The 23,839-nt window shown below is 38.5% G+C and overlaps 1 protein-coding gene across 6 annotated transcripts in view; it reads right to left on the reverse strand.

Annotated features, from left to right (window-relative positions):
- LOC149717300 (homeobox protein Meis1-like) overlaps nt 1-23,839 on the reverse strand; it is a 183,002-nt gene that overhangs the window by 157,887 nt on the left and 1,276 nt on the right. Inside the window, exons 1-3 of one of the 6 annotated variants that reach the window (XM_089837497.1) lie at nt 21,472-22,442; nt 19,966-20,177; nt 14,320-14,461 (exon numbers count right to left, since the gene is read on the reverse strand). In XM_089837497.1, coding sequence (XP_089693623.1) covers nt 14,320-14,461; nt 19,966-20,177; nt 21,472-21,483 — 366 coding nt within the window. In that variant the 5' untranslated portion in view covers nt 21,484-22,442. Of the gene's footprint in view, nt 1-14,319; nt 14,462-19,965; nt 20,178-21,471; nt 22,443-23,839 lie in introns of those variants that run through there. The other 5 variants (XM_089837495.1, XM_089837493.1, XM_089837492.1 and 2 more) reach the window with 5 other exon arrangements.

Below are 23,839 nucleotides of genomic sequence, written 5' to 3' on the forward strand. Positions count from 1 at the left end.
TAGCTATTTTTTAGTAAATCCGTAATTTACTCATTTTCAATGCCTCGGGCACGACGCTCCCTATCCCTCCCGGATACGTCCTCCCTTGATGATACGGTTTGTTCTCGCCCGGAGTTTGACATATTGACAAGAAGTCGTTCTCGAATCCTAAACAATCCTGGCGTTTGTTCTGGTGATACTAGTCAGTCTGCACTACTACTACTCCCTCTTAAGACCTCTGTGCCATTTGGAACATCCGCTTCATCTTGTGCCGATTCCTGTCTCCCTCAAGCTACCCTTACTACGACTGTGGATGACGATTCCTCGAAAGTATTTGATGCACCAAAAACAGACGACTTTTGCAGCGATGTTCTCAACTCGACGGTCAGCGAGTCTAGTACCTTGAACTCCCTATGCTGCGTTTGTAACGATGTAGTGTCAACTGATCAACCTAATTTCTCCTGTGGCCTATGCGAAAACCTATGTCACAGCAATTGCGTGAACCTACCTGATTCACTGTCGCTAGCACTGATACATCTAGACGAATCTCAAGCTAAGCATTTCAAGTTCATGTGCCCTACGTGCTTGACAATAGCACCCAACCTTCGACGTTTAATCACCCGGAATTCAGAGGAAATTATGCGTATTGATGCACTTCTCTCAACAGTTGCCCCACCTTCACAAGACAAGTCTAATACTCATTTTCAAGATCTACGACAGACCCTGGACACGTTTCAATCTGATTTCTTGGAGCGCCTACGGACAATCTCATCTGACATTCACTCTCTCCAGAACGATTTCTCTGCGCTAAAAAATCAATGTAATTCCAACACTCGCTTTGTGGAGGACCACGCCCATCACGACCGAACCATCGCCACCACCACTAAGGTTTCCGAGTTTCGTTCCCTGGCTGTTTCCCTCAAACACGAACTCCATTCGGTCGGATCAAAATGCGAGTCCAACTCCAACGCCATCCGCGAACTTTTGACAAATCAAGAGAAGATGGAAAAGTTAATGAACAATGTCTCCCACCTGCCAGCTGATGTCGCGACTTCTAAGTCATTTTCTGAGCAGCACACTTTTGATGTTCGTGGGAAATCTGAAAATTCGCGTTCTTCCTCCGATGTGCGCGCAAACCCTGAACCTCGCCACGAAGCTGCTTTTCAAAGCCCTAAGCGTACGACTCCCAGGCACAAGGATCGGATATTTTCCTCAGTGTCTCGTGACCGCCCAGAGCACGATCATTCTCGCAGAACAGATGAAATTTCATACAGGAAGAAGAATGCCCTAATTTTTAATATACCGGACTCGTCTGATGTCCATCTCGGTGGTTTCTGTCGTGGTCTTCTGCATGATCTAGGATTCTCCAGGCGCGAAATAAGTTTGATCGAATACCGGCGCCTCGGTCGTTTTGACCCTTCGGTTACGAAACCACGTCCGATACTCTTTCGCTTCAGCACAGTTACGGATCGTCAATATTTTTGTAGTGGAGTCGCTGAAATGCGTATTCGAGCCCAAACAGACTTCATTGCAATCCCCGATCGGACAGAAGCCCAGCGCCAACGTAATAGGGACCTGGTTTCTGAACTTCGTCGTCGAAGAGACCAAGGAGAGTCTAATATTGGCATTCGGAAAGGCCAAATTGTTCAGTTGCCGCCATCTACTCAACGCCGTACCGGACTTGTTCCTGACTCGAGTCATCCAGCGTGTGATGTATCGAAATCACCTACTTTAATACCTGTTCTGCCAATACAATCTTCTCAACGCGTTACTCCTCAGGATTGCGCTTTACCAGCAAGCATGCCTACACCGCTCTACGTTCCGCCGCTAGTTCATCCAATCCGTCCGTTCCTTGCTCCCTTCGGCCACGTATCACATTTTCAACAAAAAAACTAGCCGTTCTTGAGGCTCCAATACCTGTTTCTACACAGTCAACTGAGTTTTCTAAGTCAGTCTCTTCTCCACCTGTCAACCACTCTACTGCCTTGCTTCCGAATAACATTAACTCAATCAATACCACAAACACTCTCCGGGCATCTTCTATCGTCCTTTATACAAATATAAGAAGTGTACGTGGGCAATATGCGTTCGCTGAATTGTCCTCTCTGATTTGCTTGCACAACGCGAAAATAGTAGCTATAACTGAAACTTGGTTGAAGCCGGACATTTTGGATAGTGAAAGATCAATTCCCAAATTTCACTTGTTTCGAAGGGATCGTGTTGCCGCGTCCAATGGTGGCGGTGTAGCTCTTTATGTACACCACGACTATCTTGCCGAATCAATTTCTATTGTTCCATCGGATCAAGATGATTTATGGTCTTCAACTATTGGTCTTGATTTTTTAACGGTGCTTTGCAGTAATGACAAGGACAGTCTATTATTATTGGTTTTATATCGCTCTCCTTCCTTTGATAACCACGAGCAAGTCCGCCTTGTCCTAACCATTGCCAACGACTACAGTTTGATGAAGAAATGTAAACTTTTGATTTTGGGCGATTTCAATTATCCGAAAATTGAGTGGTCAAACTTTACTTCACTCAGCGGAGCAACATTGGCAACGAAAGCGTTTTTAGAACGGGTTCAGGATTTAAATCTCTATCAAATAGTCATTGAACCCACCCGCGCGGGAACCACCAGTACCACGCCAAGCATCTTGGATCTCTTACTGGTGTCTGATTGTTTGCTTGTTTACAATCTTTCTCACCAGTCGCCCATCGCGTCCAGCGACCATGATGTTTTAACATTTAATTGCGCGTTTCCGGTGTTTTCGTCCAGTCCCACTCCTCGACTCACACGAGACTATTTCAAAGGCGACTATGTAAACTTCTACGCTTATTTATCAAGTCAAGACTGGATAGCCATTTTCAACAATCCCACTCTCGATGAATGCTGGTCGAAGTTTTGTTTAATTCTACAGCGTGGAATCTCGTATTACGTTCCTTACCGCAAAATATCGTCGGCAAGGCCACCTATTATTGTTCGTTCGACGAAATCATATGAATATAAGAGACAAACTTGGGCACGCTATTCACGACTAAAGAAGCGGAAAGCTAATAATACTCTCGTTGACCAAGCGTATAACTGCTATAAGAAGGCTCGTAATGGCTATACAAATGCTGCCAGGAAAGCCCAGCGAAAAAAGGATATGCGGCTAACCTCCATGATACAATCCAACCCTAAAGCTTTCTACAGTTATATTAACACTAAACGTTCGTGCAAATTCTCCATCTCGCAATTACGGCGTCCTGATGGCTCATTGACATCCAACCAGGAGGAGATCACGGAATTATTAAACGCTTACTTCGCGGGGGTTTCGTCTAACGTCGTGGAAGTATCCGCCGTGACCTCCAAACGGGCACAGTCACTCGATCGCTGTGCCTTAGACACTTTCATCTGTACTGAACAGGATGTATTCTCTCAGCTTTCTTCACTCGATGTCTCGAAATCTCCCGGCGCCGATGACTTACATCCGAATCTTTTGAGAAATTCGGCTACTCTCCTTTGCGGCCCATTAACCATATTGTTCAATCGTTCTTTCTCTACGGGTACTGTTCCGATGGGCTGGAAAACCGCGGATGTCACTCCGATTCATAAAAAAGGGAGTCGTCTTGCAAAGGAGAACTTTCGACCAATTAGCCTTACAAGTCAAGTCGGCAAAACTTGCGAACGGATCGCGAAAATTCAAATTGACAACTATCTTGAAGCTACTCAGTTCTTTCATCCCTCCCAACATGGTTTTCTTCGTAAAAAATCATGCGTGACTAATCTACTGACTGCCACTACCGACTGGGTGGAATGGCTTGGGAATGGAGCTTCAGTTGACATCATATACCTTGATCTCACTAAAGCGTTTGACACCATTCCAATTTCCGCCATTCGTTCCTCCTTGATGGGTGCTGGTATCACCGGGAATGCCCTTGACTGGTTAATCGATTTTGTCTCGAACAGGCGTCAGCGTGTGGTCTACAAGGGTTTCGCTTCCTCCTATCGCGAACTACAAAGTGGCGTTCCTCAAGGCTCCGTTCTTGGACCACTGCTCTTTTCCATATTTATAAACTCGCTGCCTAACAATGTCGCCTACTCTAAAATGCTTCTGTTCGCGGATGACGCGAAACTCTACAATGCCATACAGACCGAGGATGAATGCCTTCAATTGCAGCGTGATTTGGACAACGTCGTCGCATGGGCGTCCTCCTACGGGATGCAATTCAACGTGGAAAAGTGCGCGGTGCTTCATTTAGGAACAAAAAACCCTAGGTTTTCTTACAATATCAACGGTATCTCTCTGTCTAATGTGGCTTCAGTGCGGGACCTAGGCGTTTTTATGGATGAAACATTTGCCTTTAGCACCCATGCTCAACGCACCGCCAATCGTATAAATAGCATTACTGGGCTAACGCGACGGAATTTTTGCCACCATTCGCCAACTATCATGCGTACAATTTATAATTCCCTGGTTTTACCATTAATTGACTACGCTTCTGTCATCTGGCGCCCTCCTCGAATTACGCAGCAATCTCTACTCTTAAAGGCCCACAATAGATTCACGAAGGTCACAAAGGGATTTAGCCACCACTCCCCTGCTACGCGTGATGAGCGACTCCGCCTACTTTCCCCGTCTCTTAGACAACGTGTTAATGATTTGGTCTACGTATTCGATATTTATAAAGGCAATGTGCACACTGACATGTCTTCACTATTTCTCCCGTCAACTAATCTACGCACCAGAGGACATCCTGCTAAACTGGCGAAACCAGTGGCGAAGTCCTTTCCTAAAGCTAGTCACTTTACCGCAAGGGTCATCAATGATTGGAACTCGTTACCTGAGGAGTTGTTATCATTGGAATCTTCTACCACTTTCCGTCACAGTATAACGGCTTGGATCTTGGACAACGCCTGACTTTAATAATTTAATATTTTTCGGTTCATTTGTTGTACCTTAATGCTTTTGGGGGGTTGCACATAAGTCAATTTGGCTTAGCAACCCTATCCCTCCAATAAATAAATAAATAAATAAATTACAGAGACTAGATATTTACTTTACAAATTAATTTCTCGTTCTTTATAGAATATCCCTGTATAACAAAATTAATTTCGTTCCTTGGTGCCCATTAAGGTTGAACTAAAGTTATGGAGGTTTATTAATTTCTATAAAAATAATTCAGATACATATAGCAAGGATGATGGAGGCTAGGATGCGAAATGTTAGAGAAATAGGCGCGCTAACTATGGAACAGTTCAGGTACGGTGGGACGCTAGAAATTGGGGGAGGAATACTCGGAAAAATGGCGGGCAGCTTACTTCAGACGAATCAAAGAGATCTCCCGCCATTTTTCCGAGTATTCCTCCCCCATTTCTAGCGCCTATTTCTCTCAGATTTCGCATCCTAGCCTCCATCATCCTTACGGATAAGTTTTGCGAGTGGACTTCAACCGATATGTACAGCAGTTCTACAAAATCTTGTAAGAATTCTGTTCGATGCAGTAATTACCATTCAGTTCCTAACCTGCAGGAGATGCTCTGACAAATAACTGGCAACCATGAAGCGCTGTTTGCGTTTAACTTACGAAAACCGGACCGGGGGGACATTTCTTGGGCCCCTTTAGGCCAAAAAAGTCTACGGACACGTCAAGGAGTGTTGGATTATAGAGAATAGATATTTCACCCTTTGCCGTTCAGTTCTTTATTGAATACCCCCTGCAGGACAAAAATTAATTCCGTACTTGGGGACCCACTGCCCCATTACGCCGAAAGATATCATTTCTAGGCCCACATTTAAAATAATCTATACACATTTATACGTAAGGCATGCGATACACGCACCATGCACAAACAACACTATTACGCGGGCTGCTCTTTAAAACGGAATTGTAGTGCATGTTAGGAAGATGCGGGCAAACTCGTTGCAAAGGCTTTTAAGCGCAAAAAGCTTGGACTGAAAGAAATGTCTGAAGATCACTAGCTTATCCACTCCCCATCCGAAATCTTAGCTAAGGAAGAGGGGGGAGCGAGAAAGATTAAAAATTGGGTGGCGCCTCACGGATTTAGAAGTTCATAGATATAAGAAATATTTCAGTGTAATTACGTGAAGGTCCTAGGTAAACAGGCTTAGTTTCTAATAACGTAATAAAAGTTGAGAGTAGGTACTAACTGGAGGCCCCAATCTTTACGAGCTAGGGTATAAAGACAGTTGCCTCGAACTTCATATTAGCTTAACAAAGGATTATAAGTACTCGAGGGGCCCATTTTCACTTCTGAAAGTAAAGACAGGGGCTTCGGAGTTCGAACGTGACTGTTGCACATCGAAATAGGCTTAATAAGGCTTCGAGAAATGATAAGATTGGACAAAGTTAGGTCCACGAAGCGTCCATTTTCACCCCTACAAGTAAAGACAGGCGCTACGGAGTTCCCGCCGTTGCGCGTTGAAATAGGCTTAATTAGGTTTAGAATAATGCTAAGATTGGACAAAGGCAGGTCCTCGAAGCGTCCATTTTCACCCCTGCAAGTAAAGACAGGCGCTTCGAAGATCCGACCGTTGCACGTTGAAATAGGCTTAATAAGGTTTCGAGAAATGATAAGATTGGACAAAGGTAGGTCCACGAAGCGTCCATTTTCACTCCTGCAAGTAAAGACAGGCGCTTCGAAGATCCGACCGTTGCACGATGAACGTTGAAATAGGCTTAATAAGGTTTAGAATGATGCTAAGATTGGACAAAAGAAGGTCCTCGAAGCGTCCATTTTCACCCCTACAAGTAAAGACAGGCGCTTCGAAGATCCGACTTGCACAAGGTTAAGAAAAAATTATAAGAGTGGACACAAAGGTAGTTTCACTCCAAGTAAAGATAGGCGCTACGGAGTTCCCACAGTTGCACGTTGAAAAATAGGCTTAATGAAGGATTGTGTTCAACCATAGTCAACAAGGTAAAAATGTAGCATTATGAAATATTTCTTATTTCTATGGTGGGAGGCTTTATAAGGGCTATGGAACATTTTCTTTAATTCATTGGAAAAAACCCTGAGGGGATAAAATATTAAAAAGTTAGCCTCGATATATTTTTTTCTCCTATCGTTCTTAAGAAGTAAAGATCAAAGAGAAGAAAGAAAAATCAGTTTTTAAATTAAATGATGTATTTAACGGGAATATCAATTTTTGCTCCATCCAAGACAAGACAGTCTGGATGAAATCAACTTTTTTTTATTACTCTTATTTTATTACCTAGAGACCCAAAGCTATTTCATTATTATTCCAGAAGCGACGGGTAGCTTTCGTTTTTTATATCTCATAGTTGTTCCTCATTAAAATTAAAATAAAGCCGACCAGATCCGGAATTAAATGGAGAATGATTAAAAAAAACGTAGAGCCTAAAAATTCGATATAAAATTATGGAAAATATAAAATCGGTTTTAATTCACCGATTTAAATAATATTCCAGCCCACAATTAATTAATTAATTAATTAATTAATTAATTAATTAAACGATTGGATTATGCAAATTAAATAGTAAAGAACGCTACGAAACATTTGATAATATTAGTATTTAACTTAAAGAAACCCGTAATTTAAATGTCGGAAATAATAAAAAGATTTAATGTTTAAGGCGAACAATTTCCAATTTGATTTCGTAAGTAATACCTTAACCTTTTCTTCATTTGAATTTATAATTATGCAAAATATACGCCTAAAATTTAAATCAACACATCTATACCACGTACAAAAGTCAAACCGAGTGAAAGAGAGGGAGGAATGCACCGGTAGAAGCAACGTGACGGTATAATCATGCACTGGTAAATCGTCTAGACGGCTTATAAAACAAACGCGTATTATTGTTAACGAATAAATTTAAAATCCCTCCTTAATTTACCGCCAAGGGTTTTATCGGTAACGTTTTACTAGACAGCATTTCAGTTTAAATGAAAGTTTAATTAAAAAATCAAAATCACCTGTGAACATTTTTTATTGGTGCCAAACTTGAAAATGTTCATTTCAATTTCTTAAACTCCATATTATCGAATCATATGAAAATCAAGGAGTTATGTTCAACTTTACCCTTTACTAACAGTTGTCCTAGGGTGTTCAGCTTTACCCTCTTAATAATAATAGTTTTCCTTGGGTGTTCGCTTTACCCTCTTAATAATAATAGTTTCCCTACGGTGTTCAGCTTTACCCTTTCAATAATAGTTTCTCTACGGTGTTCAGCTGTACCTTTCAATAATAGTTTCTCTACGGTGTTCAGCTGTACCCTTTCAATAATAGTTTCCCTACGGTGTTCAGTTTTACCCTTCCAATAATAGTTTTCCTACGGTGTTCAGCTTTACCCTTCTAATAATAGTTTCTCTACGATGTTCAGCTGTACCCCTTCAATAATAGTTTCTCTACGATGTTCAGCTGTACCCCTTCAATAATAGTTTCTCTACGATGTTCAGCTGTACCCCTTCAATAATAGTTTCTCTACGATGTTCAGCTGTACCCCTTCAATAATAGTTTCTCTACGATGTTCAGCTGTACCCTTTCAATAATAGTTTCTCTACGATGTTCAGCTGTACCCTTTCAATAATAGTTTCTCTACGGTGTTCAGCTTTACCCTTTCAATAATAGTTTCTCTACGGTGTTCAGCTTTACCCTTTCAATAATAGTTTCTCTACGGTGTTCAGCTTTACCCTTTCAATAATAGTTTCTCTACGGTGTTCAGCTTTACCCTTTCAATAACAGTTTCTCTACGGTGTTCAGCTTTACCCTTTCAATAATAGTTTCTCTACGGTGTTCAGCTTTACCCTTTCAATAATAGTTTCTCTACGGTGTTCAGCTTTACCCTTTCAATAATAGTTTCTCTACGGTGTTCAGCTTTACCCCTTCAATAATAGTTTCTCTACGGTGTTCAGCTTTACCCCTTTCAAAATATCGTACTTAAACCTACTTTACAACATATTACTAATCCAATTAATAATAGACCCTCCTCTTTTAAAGCAAAAATAAAAAACTAAAACTTCTCTGTTAATATTTATGCAAATACGTACCGTTTTCGAGGTCCATTACCCGTATTAAAACCTCATTGAATAGATACAAGCGAGCACCGGGAGTTTGGCGGGAAATTTCCATAGGGCAAAAATCCCCTAAGCCTAAATCGGGCCTAACCCACCATACCAAAACCTTATAACTTAAGCAAAGCGTGGAAAAGGAGAGAAAAGTTTTTAAAAAGACGAAGCGGAGAGAAAGAGAGAGAGAAGGGGAACTCCCAAAAGTATTTCCCTACCGAATTATTTTGCATATTGGTCGCGGTGTTAGTGTTACCTATTGAGTAATGAAGGCTCTCCCTTTTTCACGGTATTAAGCTTTATGGAGAATTAACATAAGATGCCATACCTTCATAAAAAAAATAATAAAAAGCTCTCGCGCTAAAAGAGATTATGATTTACGCACGCGCGAAACTTCACCATGTAAAAAAGAATCCATAGATATCAAAACACAAGAATACTTTTTCTAAACCCTAAGATGACTAAAACATAAAAATTAAGAATACTTTTTCTAAATTCTAAAATGACTAAATCATAAAAACGAAGGTACATTTTCTAAATTCTAAGATGACTAAATCATAAAAACGAAGGTACATTTTCTAAATTCTAAGATGACTAAATCATAAAAACGAAGGTACATTTTCTAAATTCTAAGATGACTAAAACATAAAAATAAAAACGATACTTTTTATAAATTCTAAGATGACTAAATCATAAAAACAACAAAACTTTCTAGGCTGACTAAAACATAAAACCCAAAATACTTTTCTAAATTCTAAGATGAATAAAAATTAAAAACAAAAGTAATTTTCCAAATTCTAAGATGACTAAATCATAAAAACAACAAAACTTTCTAAATTTTAGGCTGACTAAAACATAAAACCCAAAATACTTTTCTAAATTCTAAGATGACTAAAAATTAAAAACAAAAATAAATTTCTTAATTCTAAGATGACTAAAACATAAAGATCTAAAAAGACCAAAACATCAAACAAAAATCATTCCCTAAATTCTAAGATGGTAACCATACTATTCTTATTTCACGTGTCTATGCGGATTGTAAAAAAAAAGTTATATATATTTTTTTTTATTCCAAGGTTTGTAAATTTATACGAAAGGTATTATTCCGCGAGAATTAATCCAGAAGAGAGAGAGAGAGACGCGAAGTAAAACGCTGTACGTTACGTTTCTCTGGATGGCTGAATGAATACCTTTTTTCATAGGATCCGATCCGAGATCAAGGAAAACTTGTGAACTATTAAAAACCTCCCCAAGGTTAGGCTTAGCAAAAAGCGAAAAATATAAAAAGAAAAAACCTCCACAATACATAGATTAGGGTAACCTAGAGGAAAATTCAACTTTTACGTTTGGATTACCTCATAGTTAGCAATTGCCTTATGTACTATAGCTAGTAAATAGGGAACGGGGACTTTTCAAAGCCACCGAAGTTTGTTACACGATTACGAGTGGACGTTTTTAAATTATAACAACCTTGTCTGGTAGCATTTATTACAAATTTATATTAGAATCTTGAACCTAAAGAGCTTAATTGGGAGTTAATTATAAAAGCTAAAACGGTACTGTTCTAAAATAGAAAAATATGACTCAACCACAAACCACTTCTAATGAACTTTGAACTTCCCTTAACGTTACTTATACATCAAAAAGAACAAAAACAAACCATAATCTCAAATATATACAGGGTGTTTCTGATGAGTCTGCCATAAATTAAGGGGGATGTTCTTTGGGTGAAATTGAGTTGAAAATGTAACTTTTATTACATTTTGCTGTCGGAGCCACTGTTTGCGAGTTATAATTTGATTGCTTAAGGGATGGCCCCTTAATTAAATTAGAAATCGTCTAAATCAGTTTCTTAATTAAATTTAAGGGGTCATCTATAAAATACTCTGGAAATCAATCTTAACTTGAAAACGGTGACCCGGACGACAAAATATGACACAAGTTACATTTTCGACTCAAAATCTCTAATTTATGGCAGGATTATCAAAAACACCCTGCATTGCTGTATAAGACTTAAAACCTTAACTACCAATGCATATAAAACCCAAGTCTAACAACAATTGGGCGTATATTTTGATATAAATTGGAAATTGGGTTTATGTCCGCGCCAGTGATCGTCTTTTCTGAATGTTCGTTTAGCCGCCTCACCCCCATGGGCTTGTTCAAAAAATAAAATACCTTTCTCCATCCACGGTTGCACGTACACAACACATACCCAAAAGAAAAAAAAATCCACCATCTCCTACCGCGCGAACCACGGTTCGTTCCTTGGCCAGTTTTTAAAACCCCTACAACAAAATTCCTTAACTAAGAAAGCTATAAGCTTCGCATTTCAAATAAGAAGGCACAAAAATCAAGGGGGAATAGCGCAGAAGAAAATAATTCAGGGGGGTTTAGTCCTTGACAAAGAATTTACTAAATAATTCCCATGAATATTGCTGGACGGTATATTTGGAAGTTTGTTAATGCTGATTAAAGTACTATTGCCCTATATTGTACCAAGGAGCGATATCTAGTTTACTAGGGAGAAGGTATAAGATGCCTAAGTATCGCGCGCCATAGTGCTGCAGTCCCCCTTTCAAAACACAAGGGGGGACGTAAAAGGAGGCCGGGCTATTTCGCCTCTCCTCAGTCGGAAAATACGGAATTTTCGTCATTCGCGTCGCGATGACGTGTTTTTCAAGAACCAATGAGATGCTGGTTGAAATTTAGAGGCGGGGATTAACTCCGGACCTACGTAAGGACTGGAGATAAAGCTGGAAATGTGGCGAATTTATACCCTTCTCCCTAGTAAACTAGATATCACTTCTTGACTGAACCGAAGATCAAGCTGAGAAGGGGGCACAAATTTCTCTAGCCCCTTAAATAAATCTTAAATCATTATTATCATTAAATTAATCTAAGACTTCTTAAATATCCCCTTCGTCATTTTCGCAAAATATTTCTTGACCATTGAAAGCAAGTTTCATTCAAGATTTAGGGCAAAAATTGAGTAAATTCACGCTACAAGCTGTGAGAGAGCGAAAGTAGAAAGAAAAAAATATTCGGTTTTTCAGGAAGAAGAATGTTTTCGGAGGAGAGATTTCTTCGTGACTGAAGAAGTTGGGGCGAAGCAAGCCCAGAAGATGAGGAACCAAAAAAAGAAAAAGAAAAAGCTCAACTCCAGGCAGTGAGCAGAGAGAGTAGGAGCGCTAAAATAGACGCTCAGAACCGGAGTTCCGTCGTTCTTTCAGAAGTAGAGAGTGGAGAGATCAAGTTAGGGCAAAAACTATCTCCTGGACGTCCCGGACAGGGAGAGGCCGTTTAAAATAAGCTAAGGTCCATTTCAAACTGCAACGTCGCTAAAAGGTATTAACTACAACTAAACACGGATAAAGGAGGCTTTGTCGCAATGGTGTAAGTAAGCGTTGTCCGAAAAATTAATAAGACCCTTTTCAAAACGAACACCAGACCTCTTTTTCTTAAGACTGACCATTCAATGATTGATACGTGGATCATCCAAGGATGTTAGATTTGGCTTCATACAAACGGATATTGAAGGCCCTATCTTACGTCTTTGGAATCCCATACCAGTCACCTGTTCCGTTATAACCCTACTAAATCTTGACCTCCATTAAAAATAGAAAATAGTCCATAGGCCAAGAAATTTTATAGTGGAAGAAAAATAAGTCAATTCCAGAGAAGGGATATGTCACTGAAATCGTAAGGACTGTCTGATCAAGCTAAGAATAGACCTTTTCGACCCAAAAAAGGGGTTGGCAACCCTCAGTATGGGGACATACAAGGGGGATTGATACATTGCCATCCAACTCAGATCACTCTCATGATACAAAAAGACTACAGCGCAGACGCCAAAAAGCTAATGAAGGCAAAAGTTTCACTACCCGTGTCTTTCCCTCTTACTTACATCGAAATGGTCTATTCTTGGGTTATTGGACATAAACATGCCATCAGGTGTTGCGAAAGACAAGATTTTCAACAGTTAATGGCAAATAATCATAAGAACTATACCATACACAATCATGATTGTTACAAATGATTCTCCTTTAACTTTCGCGTTGCCAATCTTTTTTTCTTTCTTTATTATTTAAGAGGGAAACGAGATTAAAAGAGATTGAGGCGAATTATTTTTCTCTTCTCTGTCTCTCCCCCTCATCTCCTCTTTAACCCTACTTTACACCTCAGTGAATCCATTTTAAAAAAGTTAAAAAGAAATAAGAAAAAGAAGCTAGTTCTCTCCTCTCTTCCCCTTGCCCCGATTAAGTTCATTATGGCGGACCCTGAAAGATATTTTTTGATCTAGGTTCCTCTCCTTTTTTTTTTGCAATAGACGGAATAAATAAATATCTTTACAATAGAAAATATTATTAAGTCCCTAATTGTTTTTCTTTGTTAGTTTTTCTGACAAAAGACACGTGGTTTAAAAATTTTCTGATTTTCCCAGGCTCAGATTTTTTTCCAAGTACTTCTTGGGGAAAGGTGTCATTGGGTTACGTGCGACAACTGCTGTTAAATTTGCACAAATAGATTTAATTTTAGAAGTAATCTATCCCTGAGACCCTGACGCTATCTATGCCATACTGCAGTATTACCACATTCTCTCAAGTACTGTAAATTCATATTTTTTTTTCGTTGGTTGTGTCTCAACTAAGTCTCTTTCACCAGAATAATTATAGGACCAAAACGTACTGGTCACTAAACAAATCATTCTAGGCCCTTGAGAGGGTGTCTTGAGAATCGTTACTTAACAGGATTCAACCTGGGTTTTCGGACAGACGGACAGTTGTGTTTTTAAAATGAAGCTACCAATGAAAGTTCTTGATAATTTTTAAAATTATTAGTATGGTTATATTCTAGCGTCAAAAATCTACCAGGACTTTTAACCAATGGGCAGTTACGTCTATGTACTTAACACTTTAATTAACCACTAAAAGTTCTTTACTATTATGCTTAACCAAAAACGAAAACCACCAAAAGATGTTCTAGACTCTAGAAGACTCTAGAGGATGTCTCAAGAATCATTACAACCATGGGTCAACTCTATACCTTGACCAGTGTGTTTTTGCCCTTACACTAAGTACCACCTGCATCTGGTCCTCGACTCCATTTAACCCAAAAAAATTAAAACACCACATTGCATTGTACCCAAATTAATGTAGAAGATCTAGAGCGTGTCTCGACTATCGACTGAGAGTCAACTCTACCTGGGTAACTTTTGCAGTTTTATACCAAGTAATTGAACTTTGTGGTTGGTATTGGTGGCTAATTGGATAAGTATCTAACAAAAGAAGAAAGAAGTAACAGACCTGTTTGGCGAAGACAGCGATATCTTCGTTGAAAGACTCGGAGGAACAGACATCTCCACCGGCGATACCCGGCTCCCTTGGCGTACACGTTGCTAATTCACATTTCTCGAAGATCAAAGCCAATAAGGGAAACAACGGATGTCTGCAAAACAAAACAAAATACCAACTCCAATTAGGGCTAGTAAAAATCAACCAAGGCCTAATATGTCTAAAACAAAAAATAAATAAAATCTTCAATTTTAAATTTTCATAATATGGTTTTTGTTTTCAAATTCGACTTAGAAAACATTTAAACACAAACAAACCCAGGATGGATGGCACTTAACATTAACCAACTTTACTAGTACAATATTTCGTAATTACCGCTTTGAAAATTGCGGTTTCGCATGCCAGGAAGCAACTACCATACATACAACCCACCCACTAACATTAAATGGGAAAAATTTAAATTAGGTATGAAATGCAAAATAACGTTGACTAGCAAAATATCTTATCAGAAATGACTAGGCCCTAACTAAATTTACAGGAACCACTTTTTTTTAAAAAAAATATTAATATTCAAATGCGGGATTTAATTAAATTCATAACACAGATAAAACCCTTTAAATTTCACATCATCATTTAATTGAGTATATTTTGTATCTATTTAACCAGTATGTGACAAGGCATAATAAAGTTAAAGTCCAGGGAACATGACATTATACCTTTAAATAATGGCCTTTTTCTAAATATAAAAAGAAAAATATTAAAAATAAATAAATTATCTCTTATTACAAAATAATTAGCATTCAATTAGTCTTAAAAATAATCAAGGACTACTGCGCCATCCGACATAAGTTCGTCTGCTACCCCGAACTTATTACCCCTACAGGATTGGTTGAATTCCCACAGGCTGACAGAGGAAAGGGTTAAAAGGTTCGGTTTAGCAGACGCCACTAAACCAGTGGCGGATGGCACCGTAGTCCTTGATTATTTTTAAGGCAAATTAAATGCTAATTATTTTGCAATAAGAGATTTTTTAATAACTTTCCTTTTATATTTAGAATAAGGTATAATAAAATAATATGTTACTTGAACTTTCCCTTTCAATAATAGAAAATCACCAAGGATTTCCATTGCAATCCATGCGATCTTTTAACTCTACCTTTATTAAATTTTAATTATAAACCACGTCAATCAGACTAAAAGTAAAAACACCATACATTTAAAAATGAACTATTTAAAATATTCGCCATATATGTTAATTTTGCCTCTTATAGATTAAATATGCGACCATGAAATAAAAATTAAAAAAAAAATCGAAACTGCATCACTAGTATGTCTAGAAACAAAACCAATTCAGAAACAACATTAAAAAAAAATCTGATGGATAATCTTCAAAATTGTCCCAGATAAAAAAAATTATAAAAAGAGGCAGATGGGGAGGAGATGATGATGATCAAAATTGCTAGTAACTTTTACTCTAACTTTGGGAGGAGCTCAATCGTGAAGAAGAAAAAAAGATCGAAACCAGTCTAAGATGGGGGAAATCCTGCCCCCCCCCCCAAAGAAAAATACGCCAATGTAGGAATTCTATATATCAAACTTAACGTTCGTGATTGGAATCCTATATAAAGGTATTGGAAACTGATGGAATGTGGCAGACAATAATTAGGCCTAACTCTGTGACACAATAATGATATAGGACCCCCCCCCTCTATCTCTCTTCCCTCGGTGCAATCCCCTATTATGGATCACGAGGTTTTTTGGCGGCAAATTTTTAAGTATCTTGTGAGTTGTGATGAATCTATGCACGTGCGTTACATTTTACGTTCGTTTATGTAGCCTACGTTCGACGAAAAGATTTAGTTTCAATACATAGTTTACAGGCATGGAGGATTCCTACCATTAACACAAGGAGACCAGGCGACTTAAGAGTGGTAAAATCGTCTGCTATTTAACGCTCTAAGTCGCCTGGTCTCCTTGTGTTAATGGTAGTAGGAATCCTCCATGTCTGTAAACTATGTATAGTGGCTATATTATGAGTACAAGTAATAGGGAGCTAACAGTTCTGATCCTGAAACGTCACACCCTTCTATCTCTTACTGGAGTTTCATCCCCCCCTAACGGTTGGAAACAGTATTCTACGCGCAAAAATTCTAACCAGAGAGGGGCTGTCTGACGTCAGACTATCTCTTCCCCTAGCCAGTTGTTAGCTCCCTATAGAAATAAAGGGAATCAGAGTCTCTATCTGAGTCATTATCCATTCGCGATATTATTATAATTATTATTTATATTTTTACGGTAAATATTAGTATTTAAAGGGAGTAGGAAAGCGTTCGTCTGATACGGTAAGCGTAGGCTGTGGAATAAGTTGTTTTTGTAGGTAAATGGCATCAGCTTCGGTGCAGTAATCATGGTGGCAGTTAAAGGGGGGGGGGAATATAATTAGTCCATAGAGTAATTTCTTTCCCATATACGAAACGTCATAACCCTCTATCTCTTACCTTAGTGATATCCCCCTCCCCTTCCCTTCCGGGGGGCAAATAGTATTCTCTAGTACAAAGTTGCCCCTAACGTAGGGGATACACAGTTCACTCCCCCTCTCAACCGAAATTACTCTATTCATCCAAAACTTAGAGAGGTCTTCAACTCTCTCACTCTCTCAATAGTCTAGTTTAAATTTAAGTTCTAAATGAGTGTCATAATAAAATTACAGCTCAACTTAAGCACAACATCACAAATAAACATACATACACATCGATTAAGGAGCTTCCAATAACAAGGCTGCTTGATCATGGTGGCATTCAAAAAAAGGCGGGAGAAAACTTAACCAACTCGCGCGCGCTTATTCTGGGATATTCGAAAAGAGCGCCTGTATATTTTTGGCGCGTCATTTTTAAGAGTGGTGCGTGTGTAAGGTAGAGAAAAGCAAAAGCCCGGCTATAATAATACTTTTACATTATTATTTTAAAAACGCGTGAGCGTGATGATAATGTACATTCGGAAATGAAAAAGAGGAGCTAAAAAAAAACTACCAAAGGAGATATATAGATAGATATTATACAATTCCACGCAGGTGTACGGATTTATAATCATTCTCAATCTAAATAAGGGATAAAACTGCCACTGTAAAAACCAGTTTCCTAATAGAAAAATATACCCATACCAAGAATGCGAATGAACCTTGTCAGAAGAACCGAATCATGCATTGGAAAATATTAATTTCACACGTTCTTTCGGCGGAAATTTTAATACATCGTTATACCGTGTGAATTGAATGGCTAAGTTTAATACTTATTTTCAATACTGATTGATTTAAGTACCTTAGCGTCTTTCAAAATAATTTCACGACTGCCTTTAAAAATAAATTTAACGAAATGCACGCATGACGCGCACCTTCAATAGAATTATAGCAAGCGGGCAAAACCACATGTTTTTTGGCGGAGAGCTGACAACTACTACGGCGTTTCATTTGGGATTTTAACAAGATGGCCCAAGGGCTGGGCCTTAATAGTAATTTTACACGGCTCACGTGACCCCCCGTATAGTTGACAACTAAAAACATTTCTGAAACACAATCGTGTATCCCTTTAATTTCTAATAACGTCACATTTCAAATAATATTAATGAAACTAAATTGTGCACCCCACTAAAGTATAATTTTTAAAAACCATACGAATCAAATAATGTATTTAAACAAAATCCTGGATCCCCTAAACCAGAAATCACTATGACCGTAAAGCGTCCCCTCTATTTTACGAAACCTAACCTAACCATCCAGCATAATCTCTGATGTATCACGCGCACAAAGTGCAGTAGTGCACGAAAATTATCATCTTGTTTCCCTTCACTCAAAAAAGCCCGCGAGATTTAAACTACCTTTCTTTCCTCTCTCTCCGAGCGGGATGCCCCCTCTCACTAATACAAACACAATCGTGTATCCCTTTAATTTCTAATAACGTCACATTTCAAATAATATTAATGAAACTAAATTGTGCACCCCACTAAAGTATAATTTTTAAAAACCATACGAATCAAATAATGTATTTAAACAAAATCCTGGATCCCCTAAACAAGAAATCACTATGACCGTAAAGCGTCCCCTCTATTTTACGAAACCTAACCTAACCATCCAGCATAATCTCTGATGTATCACGCGCACAAAGTGCAGTAGTGCACGAAAATTATCATCTTGTTTCCCTTCACTCAAAAAAGCCCGCGAGATTTAAACTACCTTTCTTTCCTCTCTCTCCGAGCGGGATGCCCCCTCTCCCTCTTCCCCCTCTCACTAATATACCAGGCAGGCAGTTCTCTCTCTACGCGGAGCTTCGTATCGCCACCGCGTACGCTAGCGATCTCTCTCTCTCATCGTAAGCGTACGTTTCGCGGACGCGACCGGTTTCCCTCTCTTATCGTAAGCGTTCGTTTCGCGGACGCGTCCGGGACAGGGACAGGGACAGGGGTTTTGGTGCCGTTTCTTAAATTTTACCGTAATTAAAATTACGTGTAAAATTAAAAATGCACACGCGCTAACGATATAGCATTCTACATATTCCAGTAACATCCATTAAATCCACATTTGTCAAAAAACACCTACTATAGAACGGGGTTTGCACCGCGCAGATTCGTTTCCAAAATAAAAAATCGCAAACCTTTCCAGGTATTTCCCGATTTGACTTACGACACTTTCCCTGACTTTCATTTAGTAGAAAACAATGACTAGTACCATGCACTTCTAAATACAGGGTGTTTATAGTAATTTTGCCATAAATTAAGGGGGAATTTTCTATGGAAAATCAATTTTGAGTCGAAAATGTTACTTTTATCTCCATTTTGCCGTCGTCCGGGCCACTGTTTTCGAGTTATGATTGTCCATAGTATTTTACGGATGACCCCTTAATTAACTTAGTAATCATTGTCTTTCAGCTTCATAATTAAATTTAAGGGGTCATCCGTAAAATACTGTGTACAATTTTAACTCGAAAACAGTGTCCCTTGTGGCAAAACGGAGATAGAAGTTACATTTTCGACTCAAAATCGTACACCCAAAGAACATCCCCCTTAATTTCTGACAGACTTATCAGAAACACCCTGTATGCTAATAAAATTTCCAACTATTGGTACTAAATAATAAATAGTGCGCGGTCAAGAAGTGTTGCCAGTCATTTGTGAATTGTGAGCGCGATTCAACCGCTATCTTATAACAGACTGAAAATCTTGTAGTTCCGTTCAGTTCATATCATGCTCTGACAAATTACTGTCAACCCTGAAGCGCTGTTAAAGTTCGGTAGCACTATATGTATACCGTTGGTATCACGTGACAATCGTAAGTAACCTAGAGTCTGTTTTAACCGTATTGCAAAAAGCGAGGTGACAACACACACCTATTTTTCCTATTCGAGGATCTACAGCAGTTGTAAGGTGAGGTGACATTGTTAATTAAAATATTTATTCTCTTAAGGTTGACATTTGTTTCTATTTGAAGTTACCGGCAGTTTTATCAATTACGACCCCCCCCCCTCCCCCTCCAAGGTTGTTTACTGTGCCTAAAAAATCAATTTGCGTGATCTACCTACAAACTAACTAACTTAATTCTACCGTTAAGTTTAACGGTCAGAAATAAACACCACGGTTTCAAAGAATAAAGACAGTTAGAAAACTTACCCGTAAATTGCATCTTTATCTCTCTTGTGTACGTCCGGTACACTACCCATAACGTGATTTGACATAACATGATTAGTGTGATATTGATGCATAGAATGTCCGTGATTCATGTGAGGGCTGTGTGATAATGGTTGCATGGGACGATGTCCATGCGGATCGTATATGGGAGAAGGACCGTCCATTCCACCATAATGGGGTATACTTTCGTCATACTGAAATTAAAACATTAAAAAATTAATTAAAAATTGGTGATAACATTAAAATTCAATTACAGTTAAATTAATTTATATTAAAACGCAATTAGGCTAATTTAAAGTTACTAAAATGATAATTGTCATAGAATTTTGAAACATGAAATGGGGCTTAGTAAAATCATTAAAGTACGCTTTATAATTAAATTAGGCTTAGAAAAATTATGGAACTACGCGTTATGATTAAATTAGGCTTAGAAAAATTACAAATCTATGCGTTATGATTAAATTAGGCTTAGCAAAATTACAAAACTATTCTTTGAAACGGAATTAGGCTCGGGTAAAAATTACAGATCTACGCTTTGAAATGGAACTAAGCCCAGGTAAAATTACAGAACTACACTTTTAAATGGAATTAGGCTTAGGAAAATTATGGAACTATGCATTATCATTAAATTAGGCTTAGCAAAATTACATAACTTTCATTTGAAACAAAATTAGGCCCAAGTAAAATTACAGAACTACACTTTTAACCGCAATTAGGCTTAGAAAAATTATGGAACTAAACGTTATCATTAAATTAGGCTTAGCAAAATTACATAACTATACTTTGAAACGCAATTAGGCTTTGGTAAAATTACAAAACTACACTTTTAAACGCAATTAAACTCACAAAAATTACAAAAATATACTTGTAACAAAATTACGTTAACCCAACGAAACCTCCGTAGCAATAAAAACATGTTATAAATAAAACTTTCTTAGATTAGGCCTATAAAACGGTGTTTTCATATTAAATTATGCCCTAAATTGAGGGGTTAGTTAAAGAGGGGTACCACTTCTTGTAAAAGCTTTAAACTCCACGTAAATCATCGTAAAACGCATCACAGATTGATGGCTTTGGGGGTGGGTGGGCCAACAACCAAAAGAAAAAAAACCCATGGTAAAGTACCCCCTAAAAACAAAATGATGGTCATAAGGGACTGGTAAGTATAGGGCTACAAAATGTCTTTGGAAACACCATTAACACAGATGGCTTCTTACTGTAGATACCCCCCCCCAAACCCCCTTTTTTTCCGGGCTCGGTATAAAAAAAATAGGCCTAACTAGCAGCTTTCAAATATGTTTAAAATATGCTAGGTTATTATTGAAGGATGGGCGTAAACGTTTTTTAAAAGACTGGTTATGATTTTGAAGGAGTTACCAATAATAGTTAGGCTTAGTTAAACAAAAAATGTTTTATACATTTAGATTAATTAAGATAAGCCTTAGAACACCTATGATAGTTAATTATAAAACATGGATAATTGCTCACCCTTTGCGCCATTTAATTTAAATATTAAACGTCACGTCAGTTTATAAAAGAATTTTAAATAAAAATTCACCACCACCACAACGTCGAAAAAATAAACAGCGATCGCGGTTTAATTTAAAATACTTCTTAAAAATCGCGATTGGCGATTATTTTCTTAGAAGAAGAGGGTGTTAGGCCTAAAAAAGTCGACCCGCCGCGAGCCGGTCCGGCCGTTAAGGAGTAACGAAAACTTTGCTGGCTTCAGTTGGGGGGAAAACGGCGAAACTTTCGCCTCCCCGTACTTTTAAATGACGGAAAACGAAACCACGCAAAAACCTACTGTTTACTCTTAAGCCTTATCCTGTAATCTTCATCATAATCATCAATATTATTTCCACAGTATTTATCGTAGAATATTAATTAAAAAAGCCCGCCAAATTGGCGATGCGACCGGTCAAACACAGAAAACCACGCGCACAAGCACCCCGCGCACAGAGAGAGAGAGAGGATCCCGCGATGGCCGTACCGTACGGGACCGAGGGTAGATAAATACGCCGTTAATTGTAATAATATCGCGGCAAAGATATTTTAAACAAAATGACGCAACGTTAAATATATCTCACGGTCGTTAAATTACGGTAAACTGTCGAGTGATAATTACACAGATTTAACGCGAGGTTTTTTATTTCTAATATTCGCGAGCGCGCCGTCCGACTTTCGCTAGGCCTACTCAAGCGCCGGCGGTCGGAGACACTGTTGAGAGTGGGGAGAGAGTTTAAGCGGCCCGCGAAACTTTTTTTTTTCGCCGCCGTACTTCGCTTCGTTCGTTCGGTCGGGGGAAAGGCTTCCCGCGAGTTTTCCGGGCCGATCAAGGAGTGGTTTATCGGGGGAACTCGCGCGCGCGGGAACAGAGAGAGAGGGGGAAAGCAAAACACAGTACTACCGCCCCGAAAACTCCCGCCTTCTAACAAACTATACGGCTAAAGGCTGTATGGCGTGAAAAGGGAGCGAGCAGTCTCATCACATCGGGACGCGGCGGGAAAAATTTTCCAAGAAGGGGGAGGGGGGTTAAAGGAGGGAAAAAACCTTCATGGTTTCTTTCAAATTTAAAAAAAAAACAGTAAACCACGTGACTTTAATTTTATATATTAATAGCGCTCTTTCTGAATATTTAATTCTTTGTTTATTACGTAAGTAAATTGATATTTATAAAAGAATATTTAAATTTCAAATTAAAGATGTTGTTATGTTATGTCAATCAAAAAAAAAACGTTGCTTAAATAGATGATAATGAATTAGCTGTCAACATTTTTTTTTATTATTTCTTAAGGGGATGGTGTGGGTTTCAATATTTCTGATTTGCTTAATCTAGCTAGCATTTATCGCTGACAGGGTAGGGTATGGCCGCCATTAAAGGGTAGGTAACACATAAACCATGAGTTGACTAAATGAATTTTTAGTTAACAAATAAACAAAAACCCAACACTGCCATAAACATGTCATATAAATAACCTTTAAAATCATAGCAATAAGAAGATAGCATCGGTAATTTTTCTAGGAAACAGGTCTCGGGATTCTCTCCCCTAAATGCCCAAAGCAATACCCCCCTGTACCATAAAAGACGGTCCATTCTCCTAGAATTTCACATTTTTCCGTTGTAAAAGTCACCCCAACAAGAGCTCGGACATTTATACTATATTCCAAAAACATAAATACCAAATTGCCTAAAATATTTAAATTTCCTTTACAAGTGTTAGACACCTCGAATATTCAAGAGAAAAAAAAATTCTATGAGGGAACATACAGAACGAAAAAAAAAGAGCCACATGTGGGGGGATGTGGGTGGTATACTGCGGTAAAAAGAAGACCCGGGACAGAATGGGGGTCACCGCAAGGGATACGGACGGAGTATCGGCAGTTAATGTTATTTTACCATAGGTTATTAGTACACGTGTGCCATTACTGTTGTCAAGAAAAGACCCCACAACACACAAAAAAGGTCCTTCCATCAAAGAAAAGAAAACTAATATCCATCTCCCCACCAGCTTTTCTTGAAGAAGATTCTCAATGTTGTATATCACTGAGCTATGACTGAGTCAGGATGATACCATTATCCCCAATATGGGGGGGAGCCCCAAAAAAATCAAAAATAGGTCCTTAATAAATTCACTCTCTCTTACTTTAAGGGTAACTTAACTCGAGTTTTGAACTCGGGCACAAAAAAAAATTTCCAAGTAATTAAAATTTTGCAGTTTTTCCTGGAAAATGGTTGTAAATTTTGCCAAAAATCAGGGGGTCAAGACTTAATTCTTGACCCCCGCCCGAATCCACGAGGGATTTTTGCCTGGCACACTATTTTTAAAATGGAAAATATAAAACCTCACCCCTC

This window comes from Phalangium opilio, unplaced genomic scaffold, assembly GCF_054372755.1.
Source record: "Phalangium opilio isolate 3A_F unplaced genomic scaffold, DU_Popi_V2 ptg000003l_1, whole genome shotgun sequence".
NCBI lineage: Eukaryota > Metazoa > Arthropoda > Arachnida > Opiliones > Phalangiidae > Phalangium > Phalangium opilio.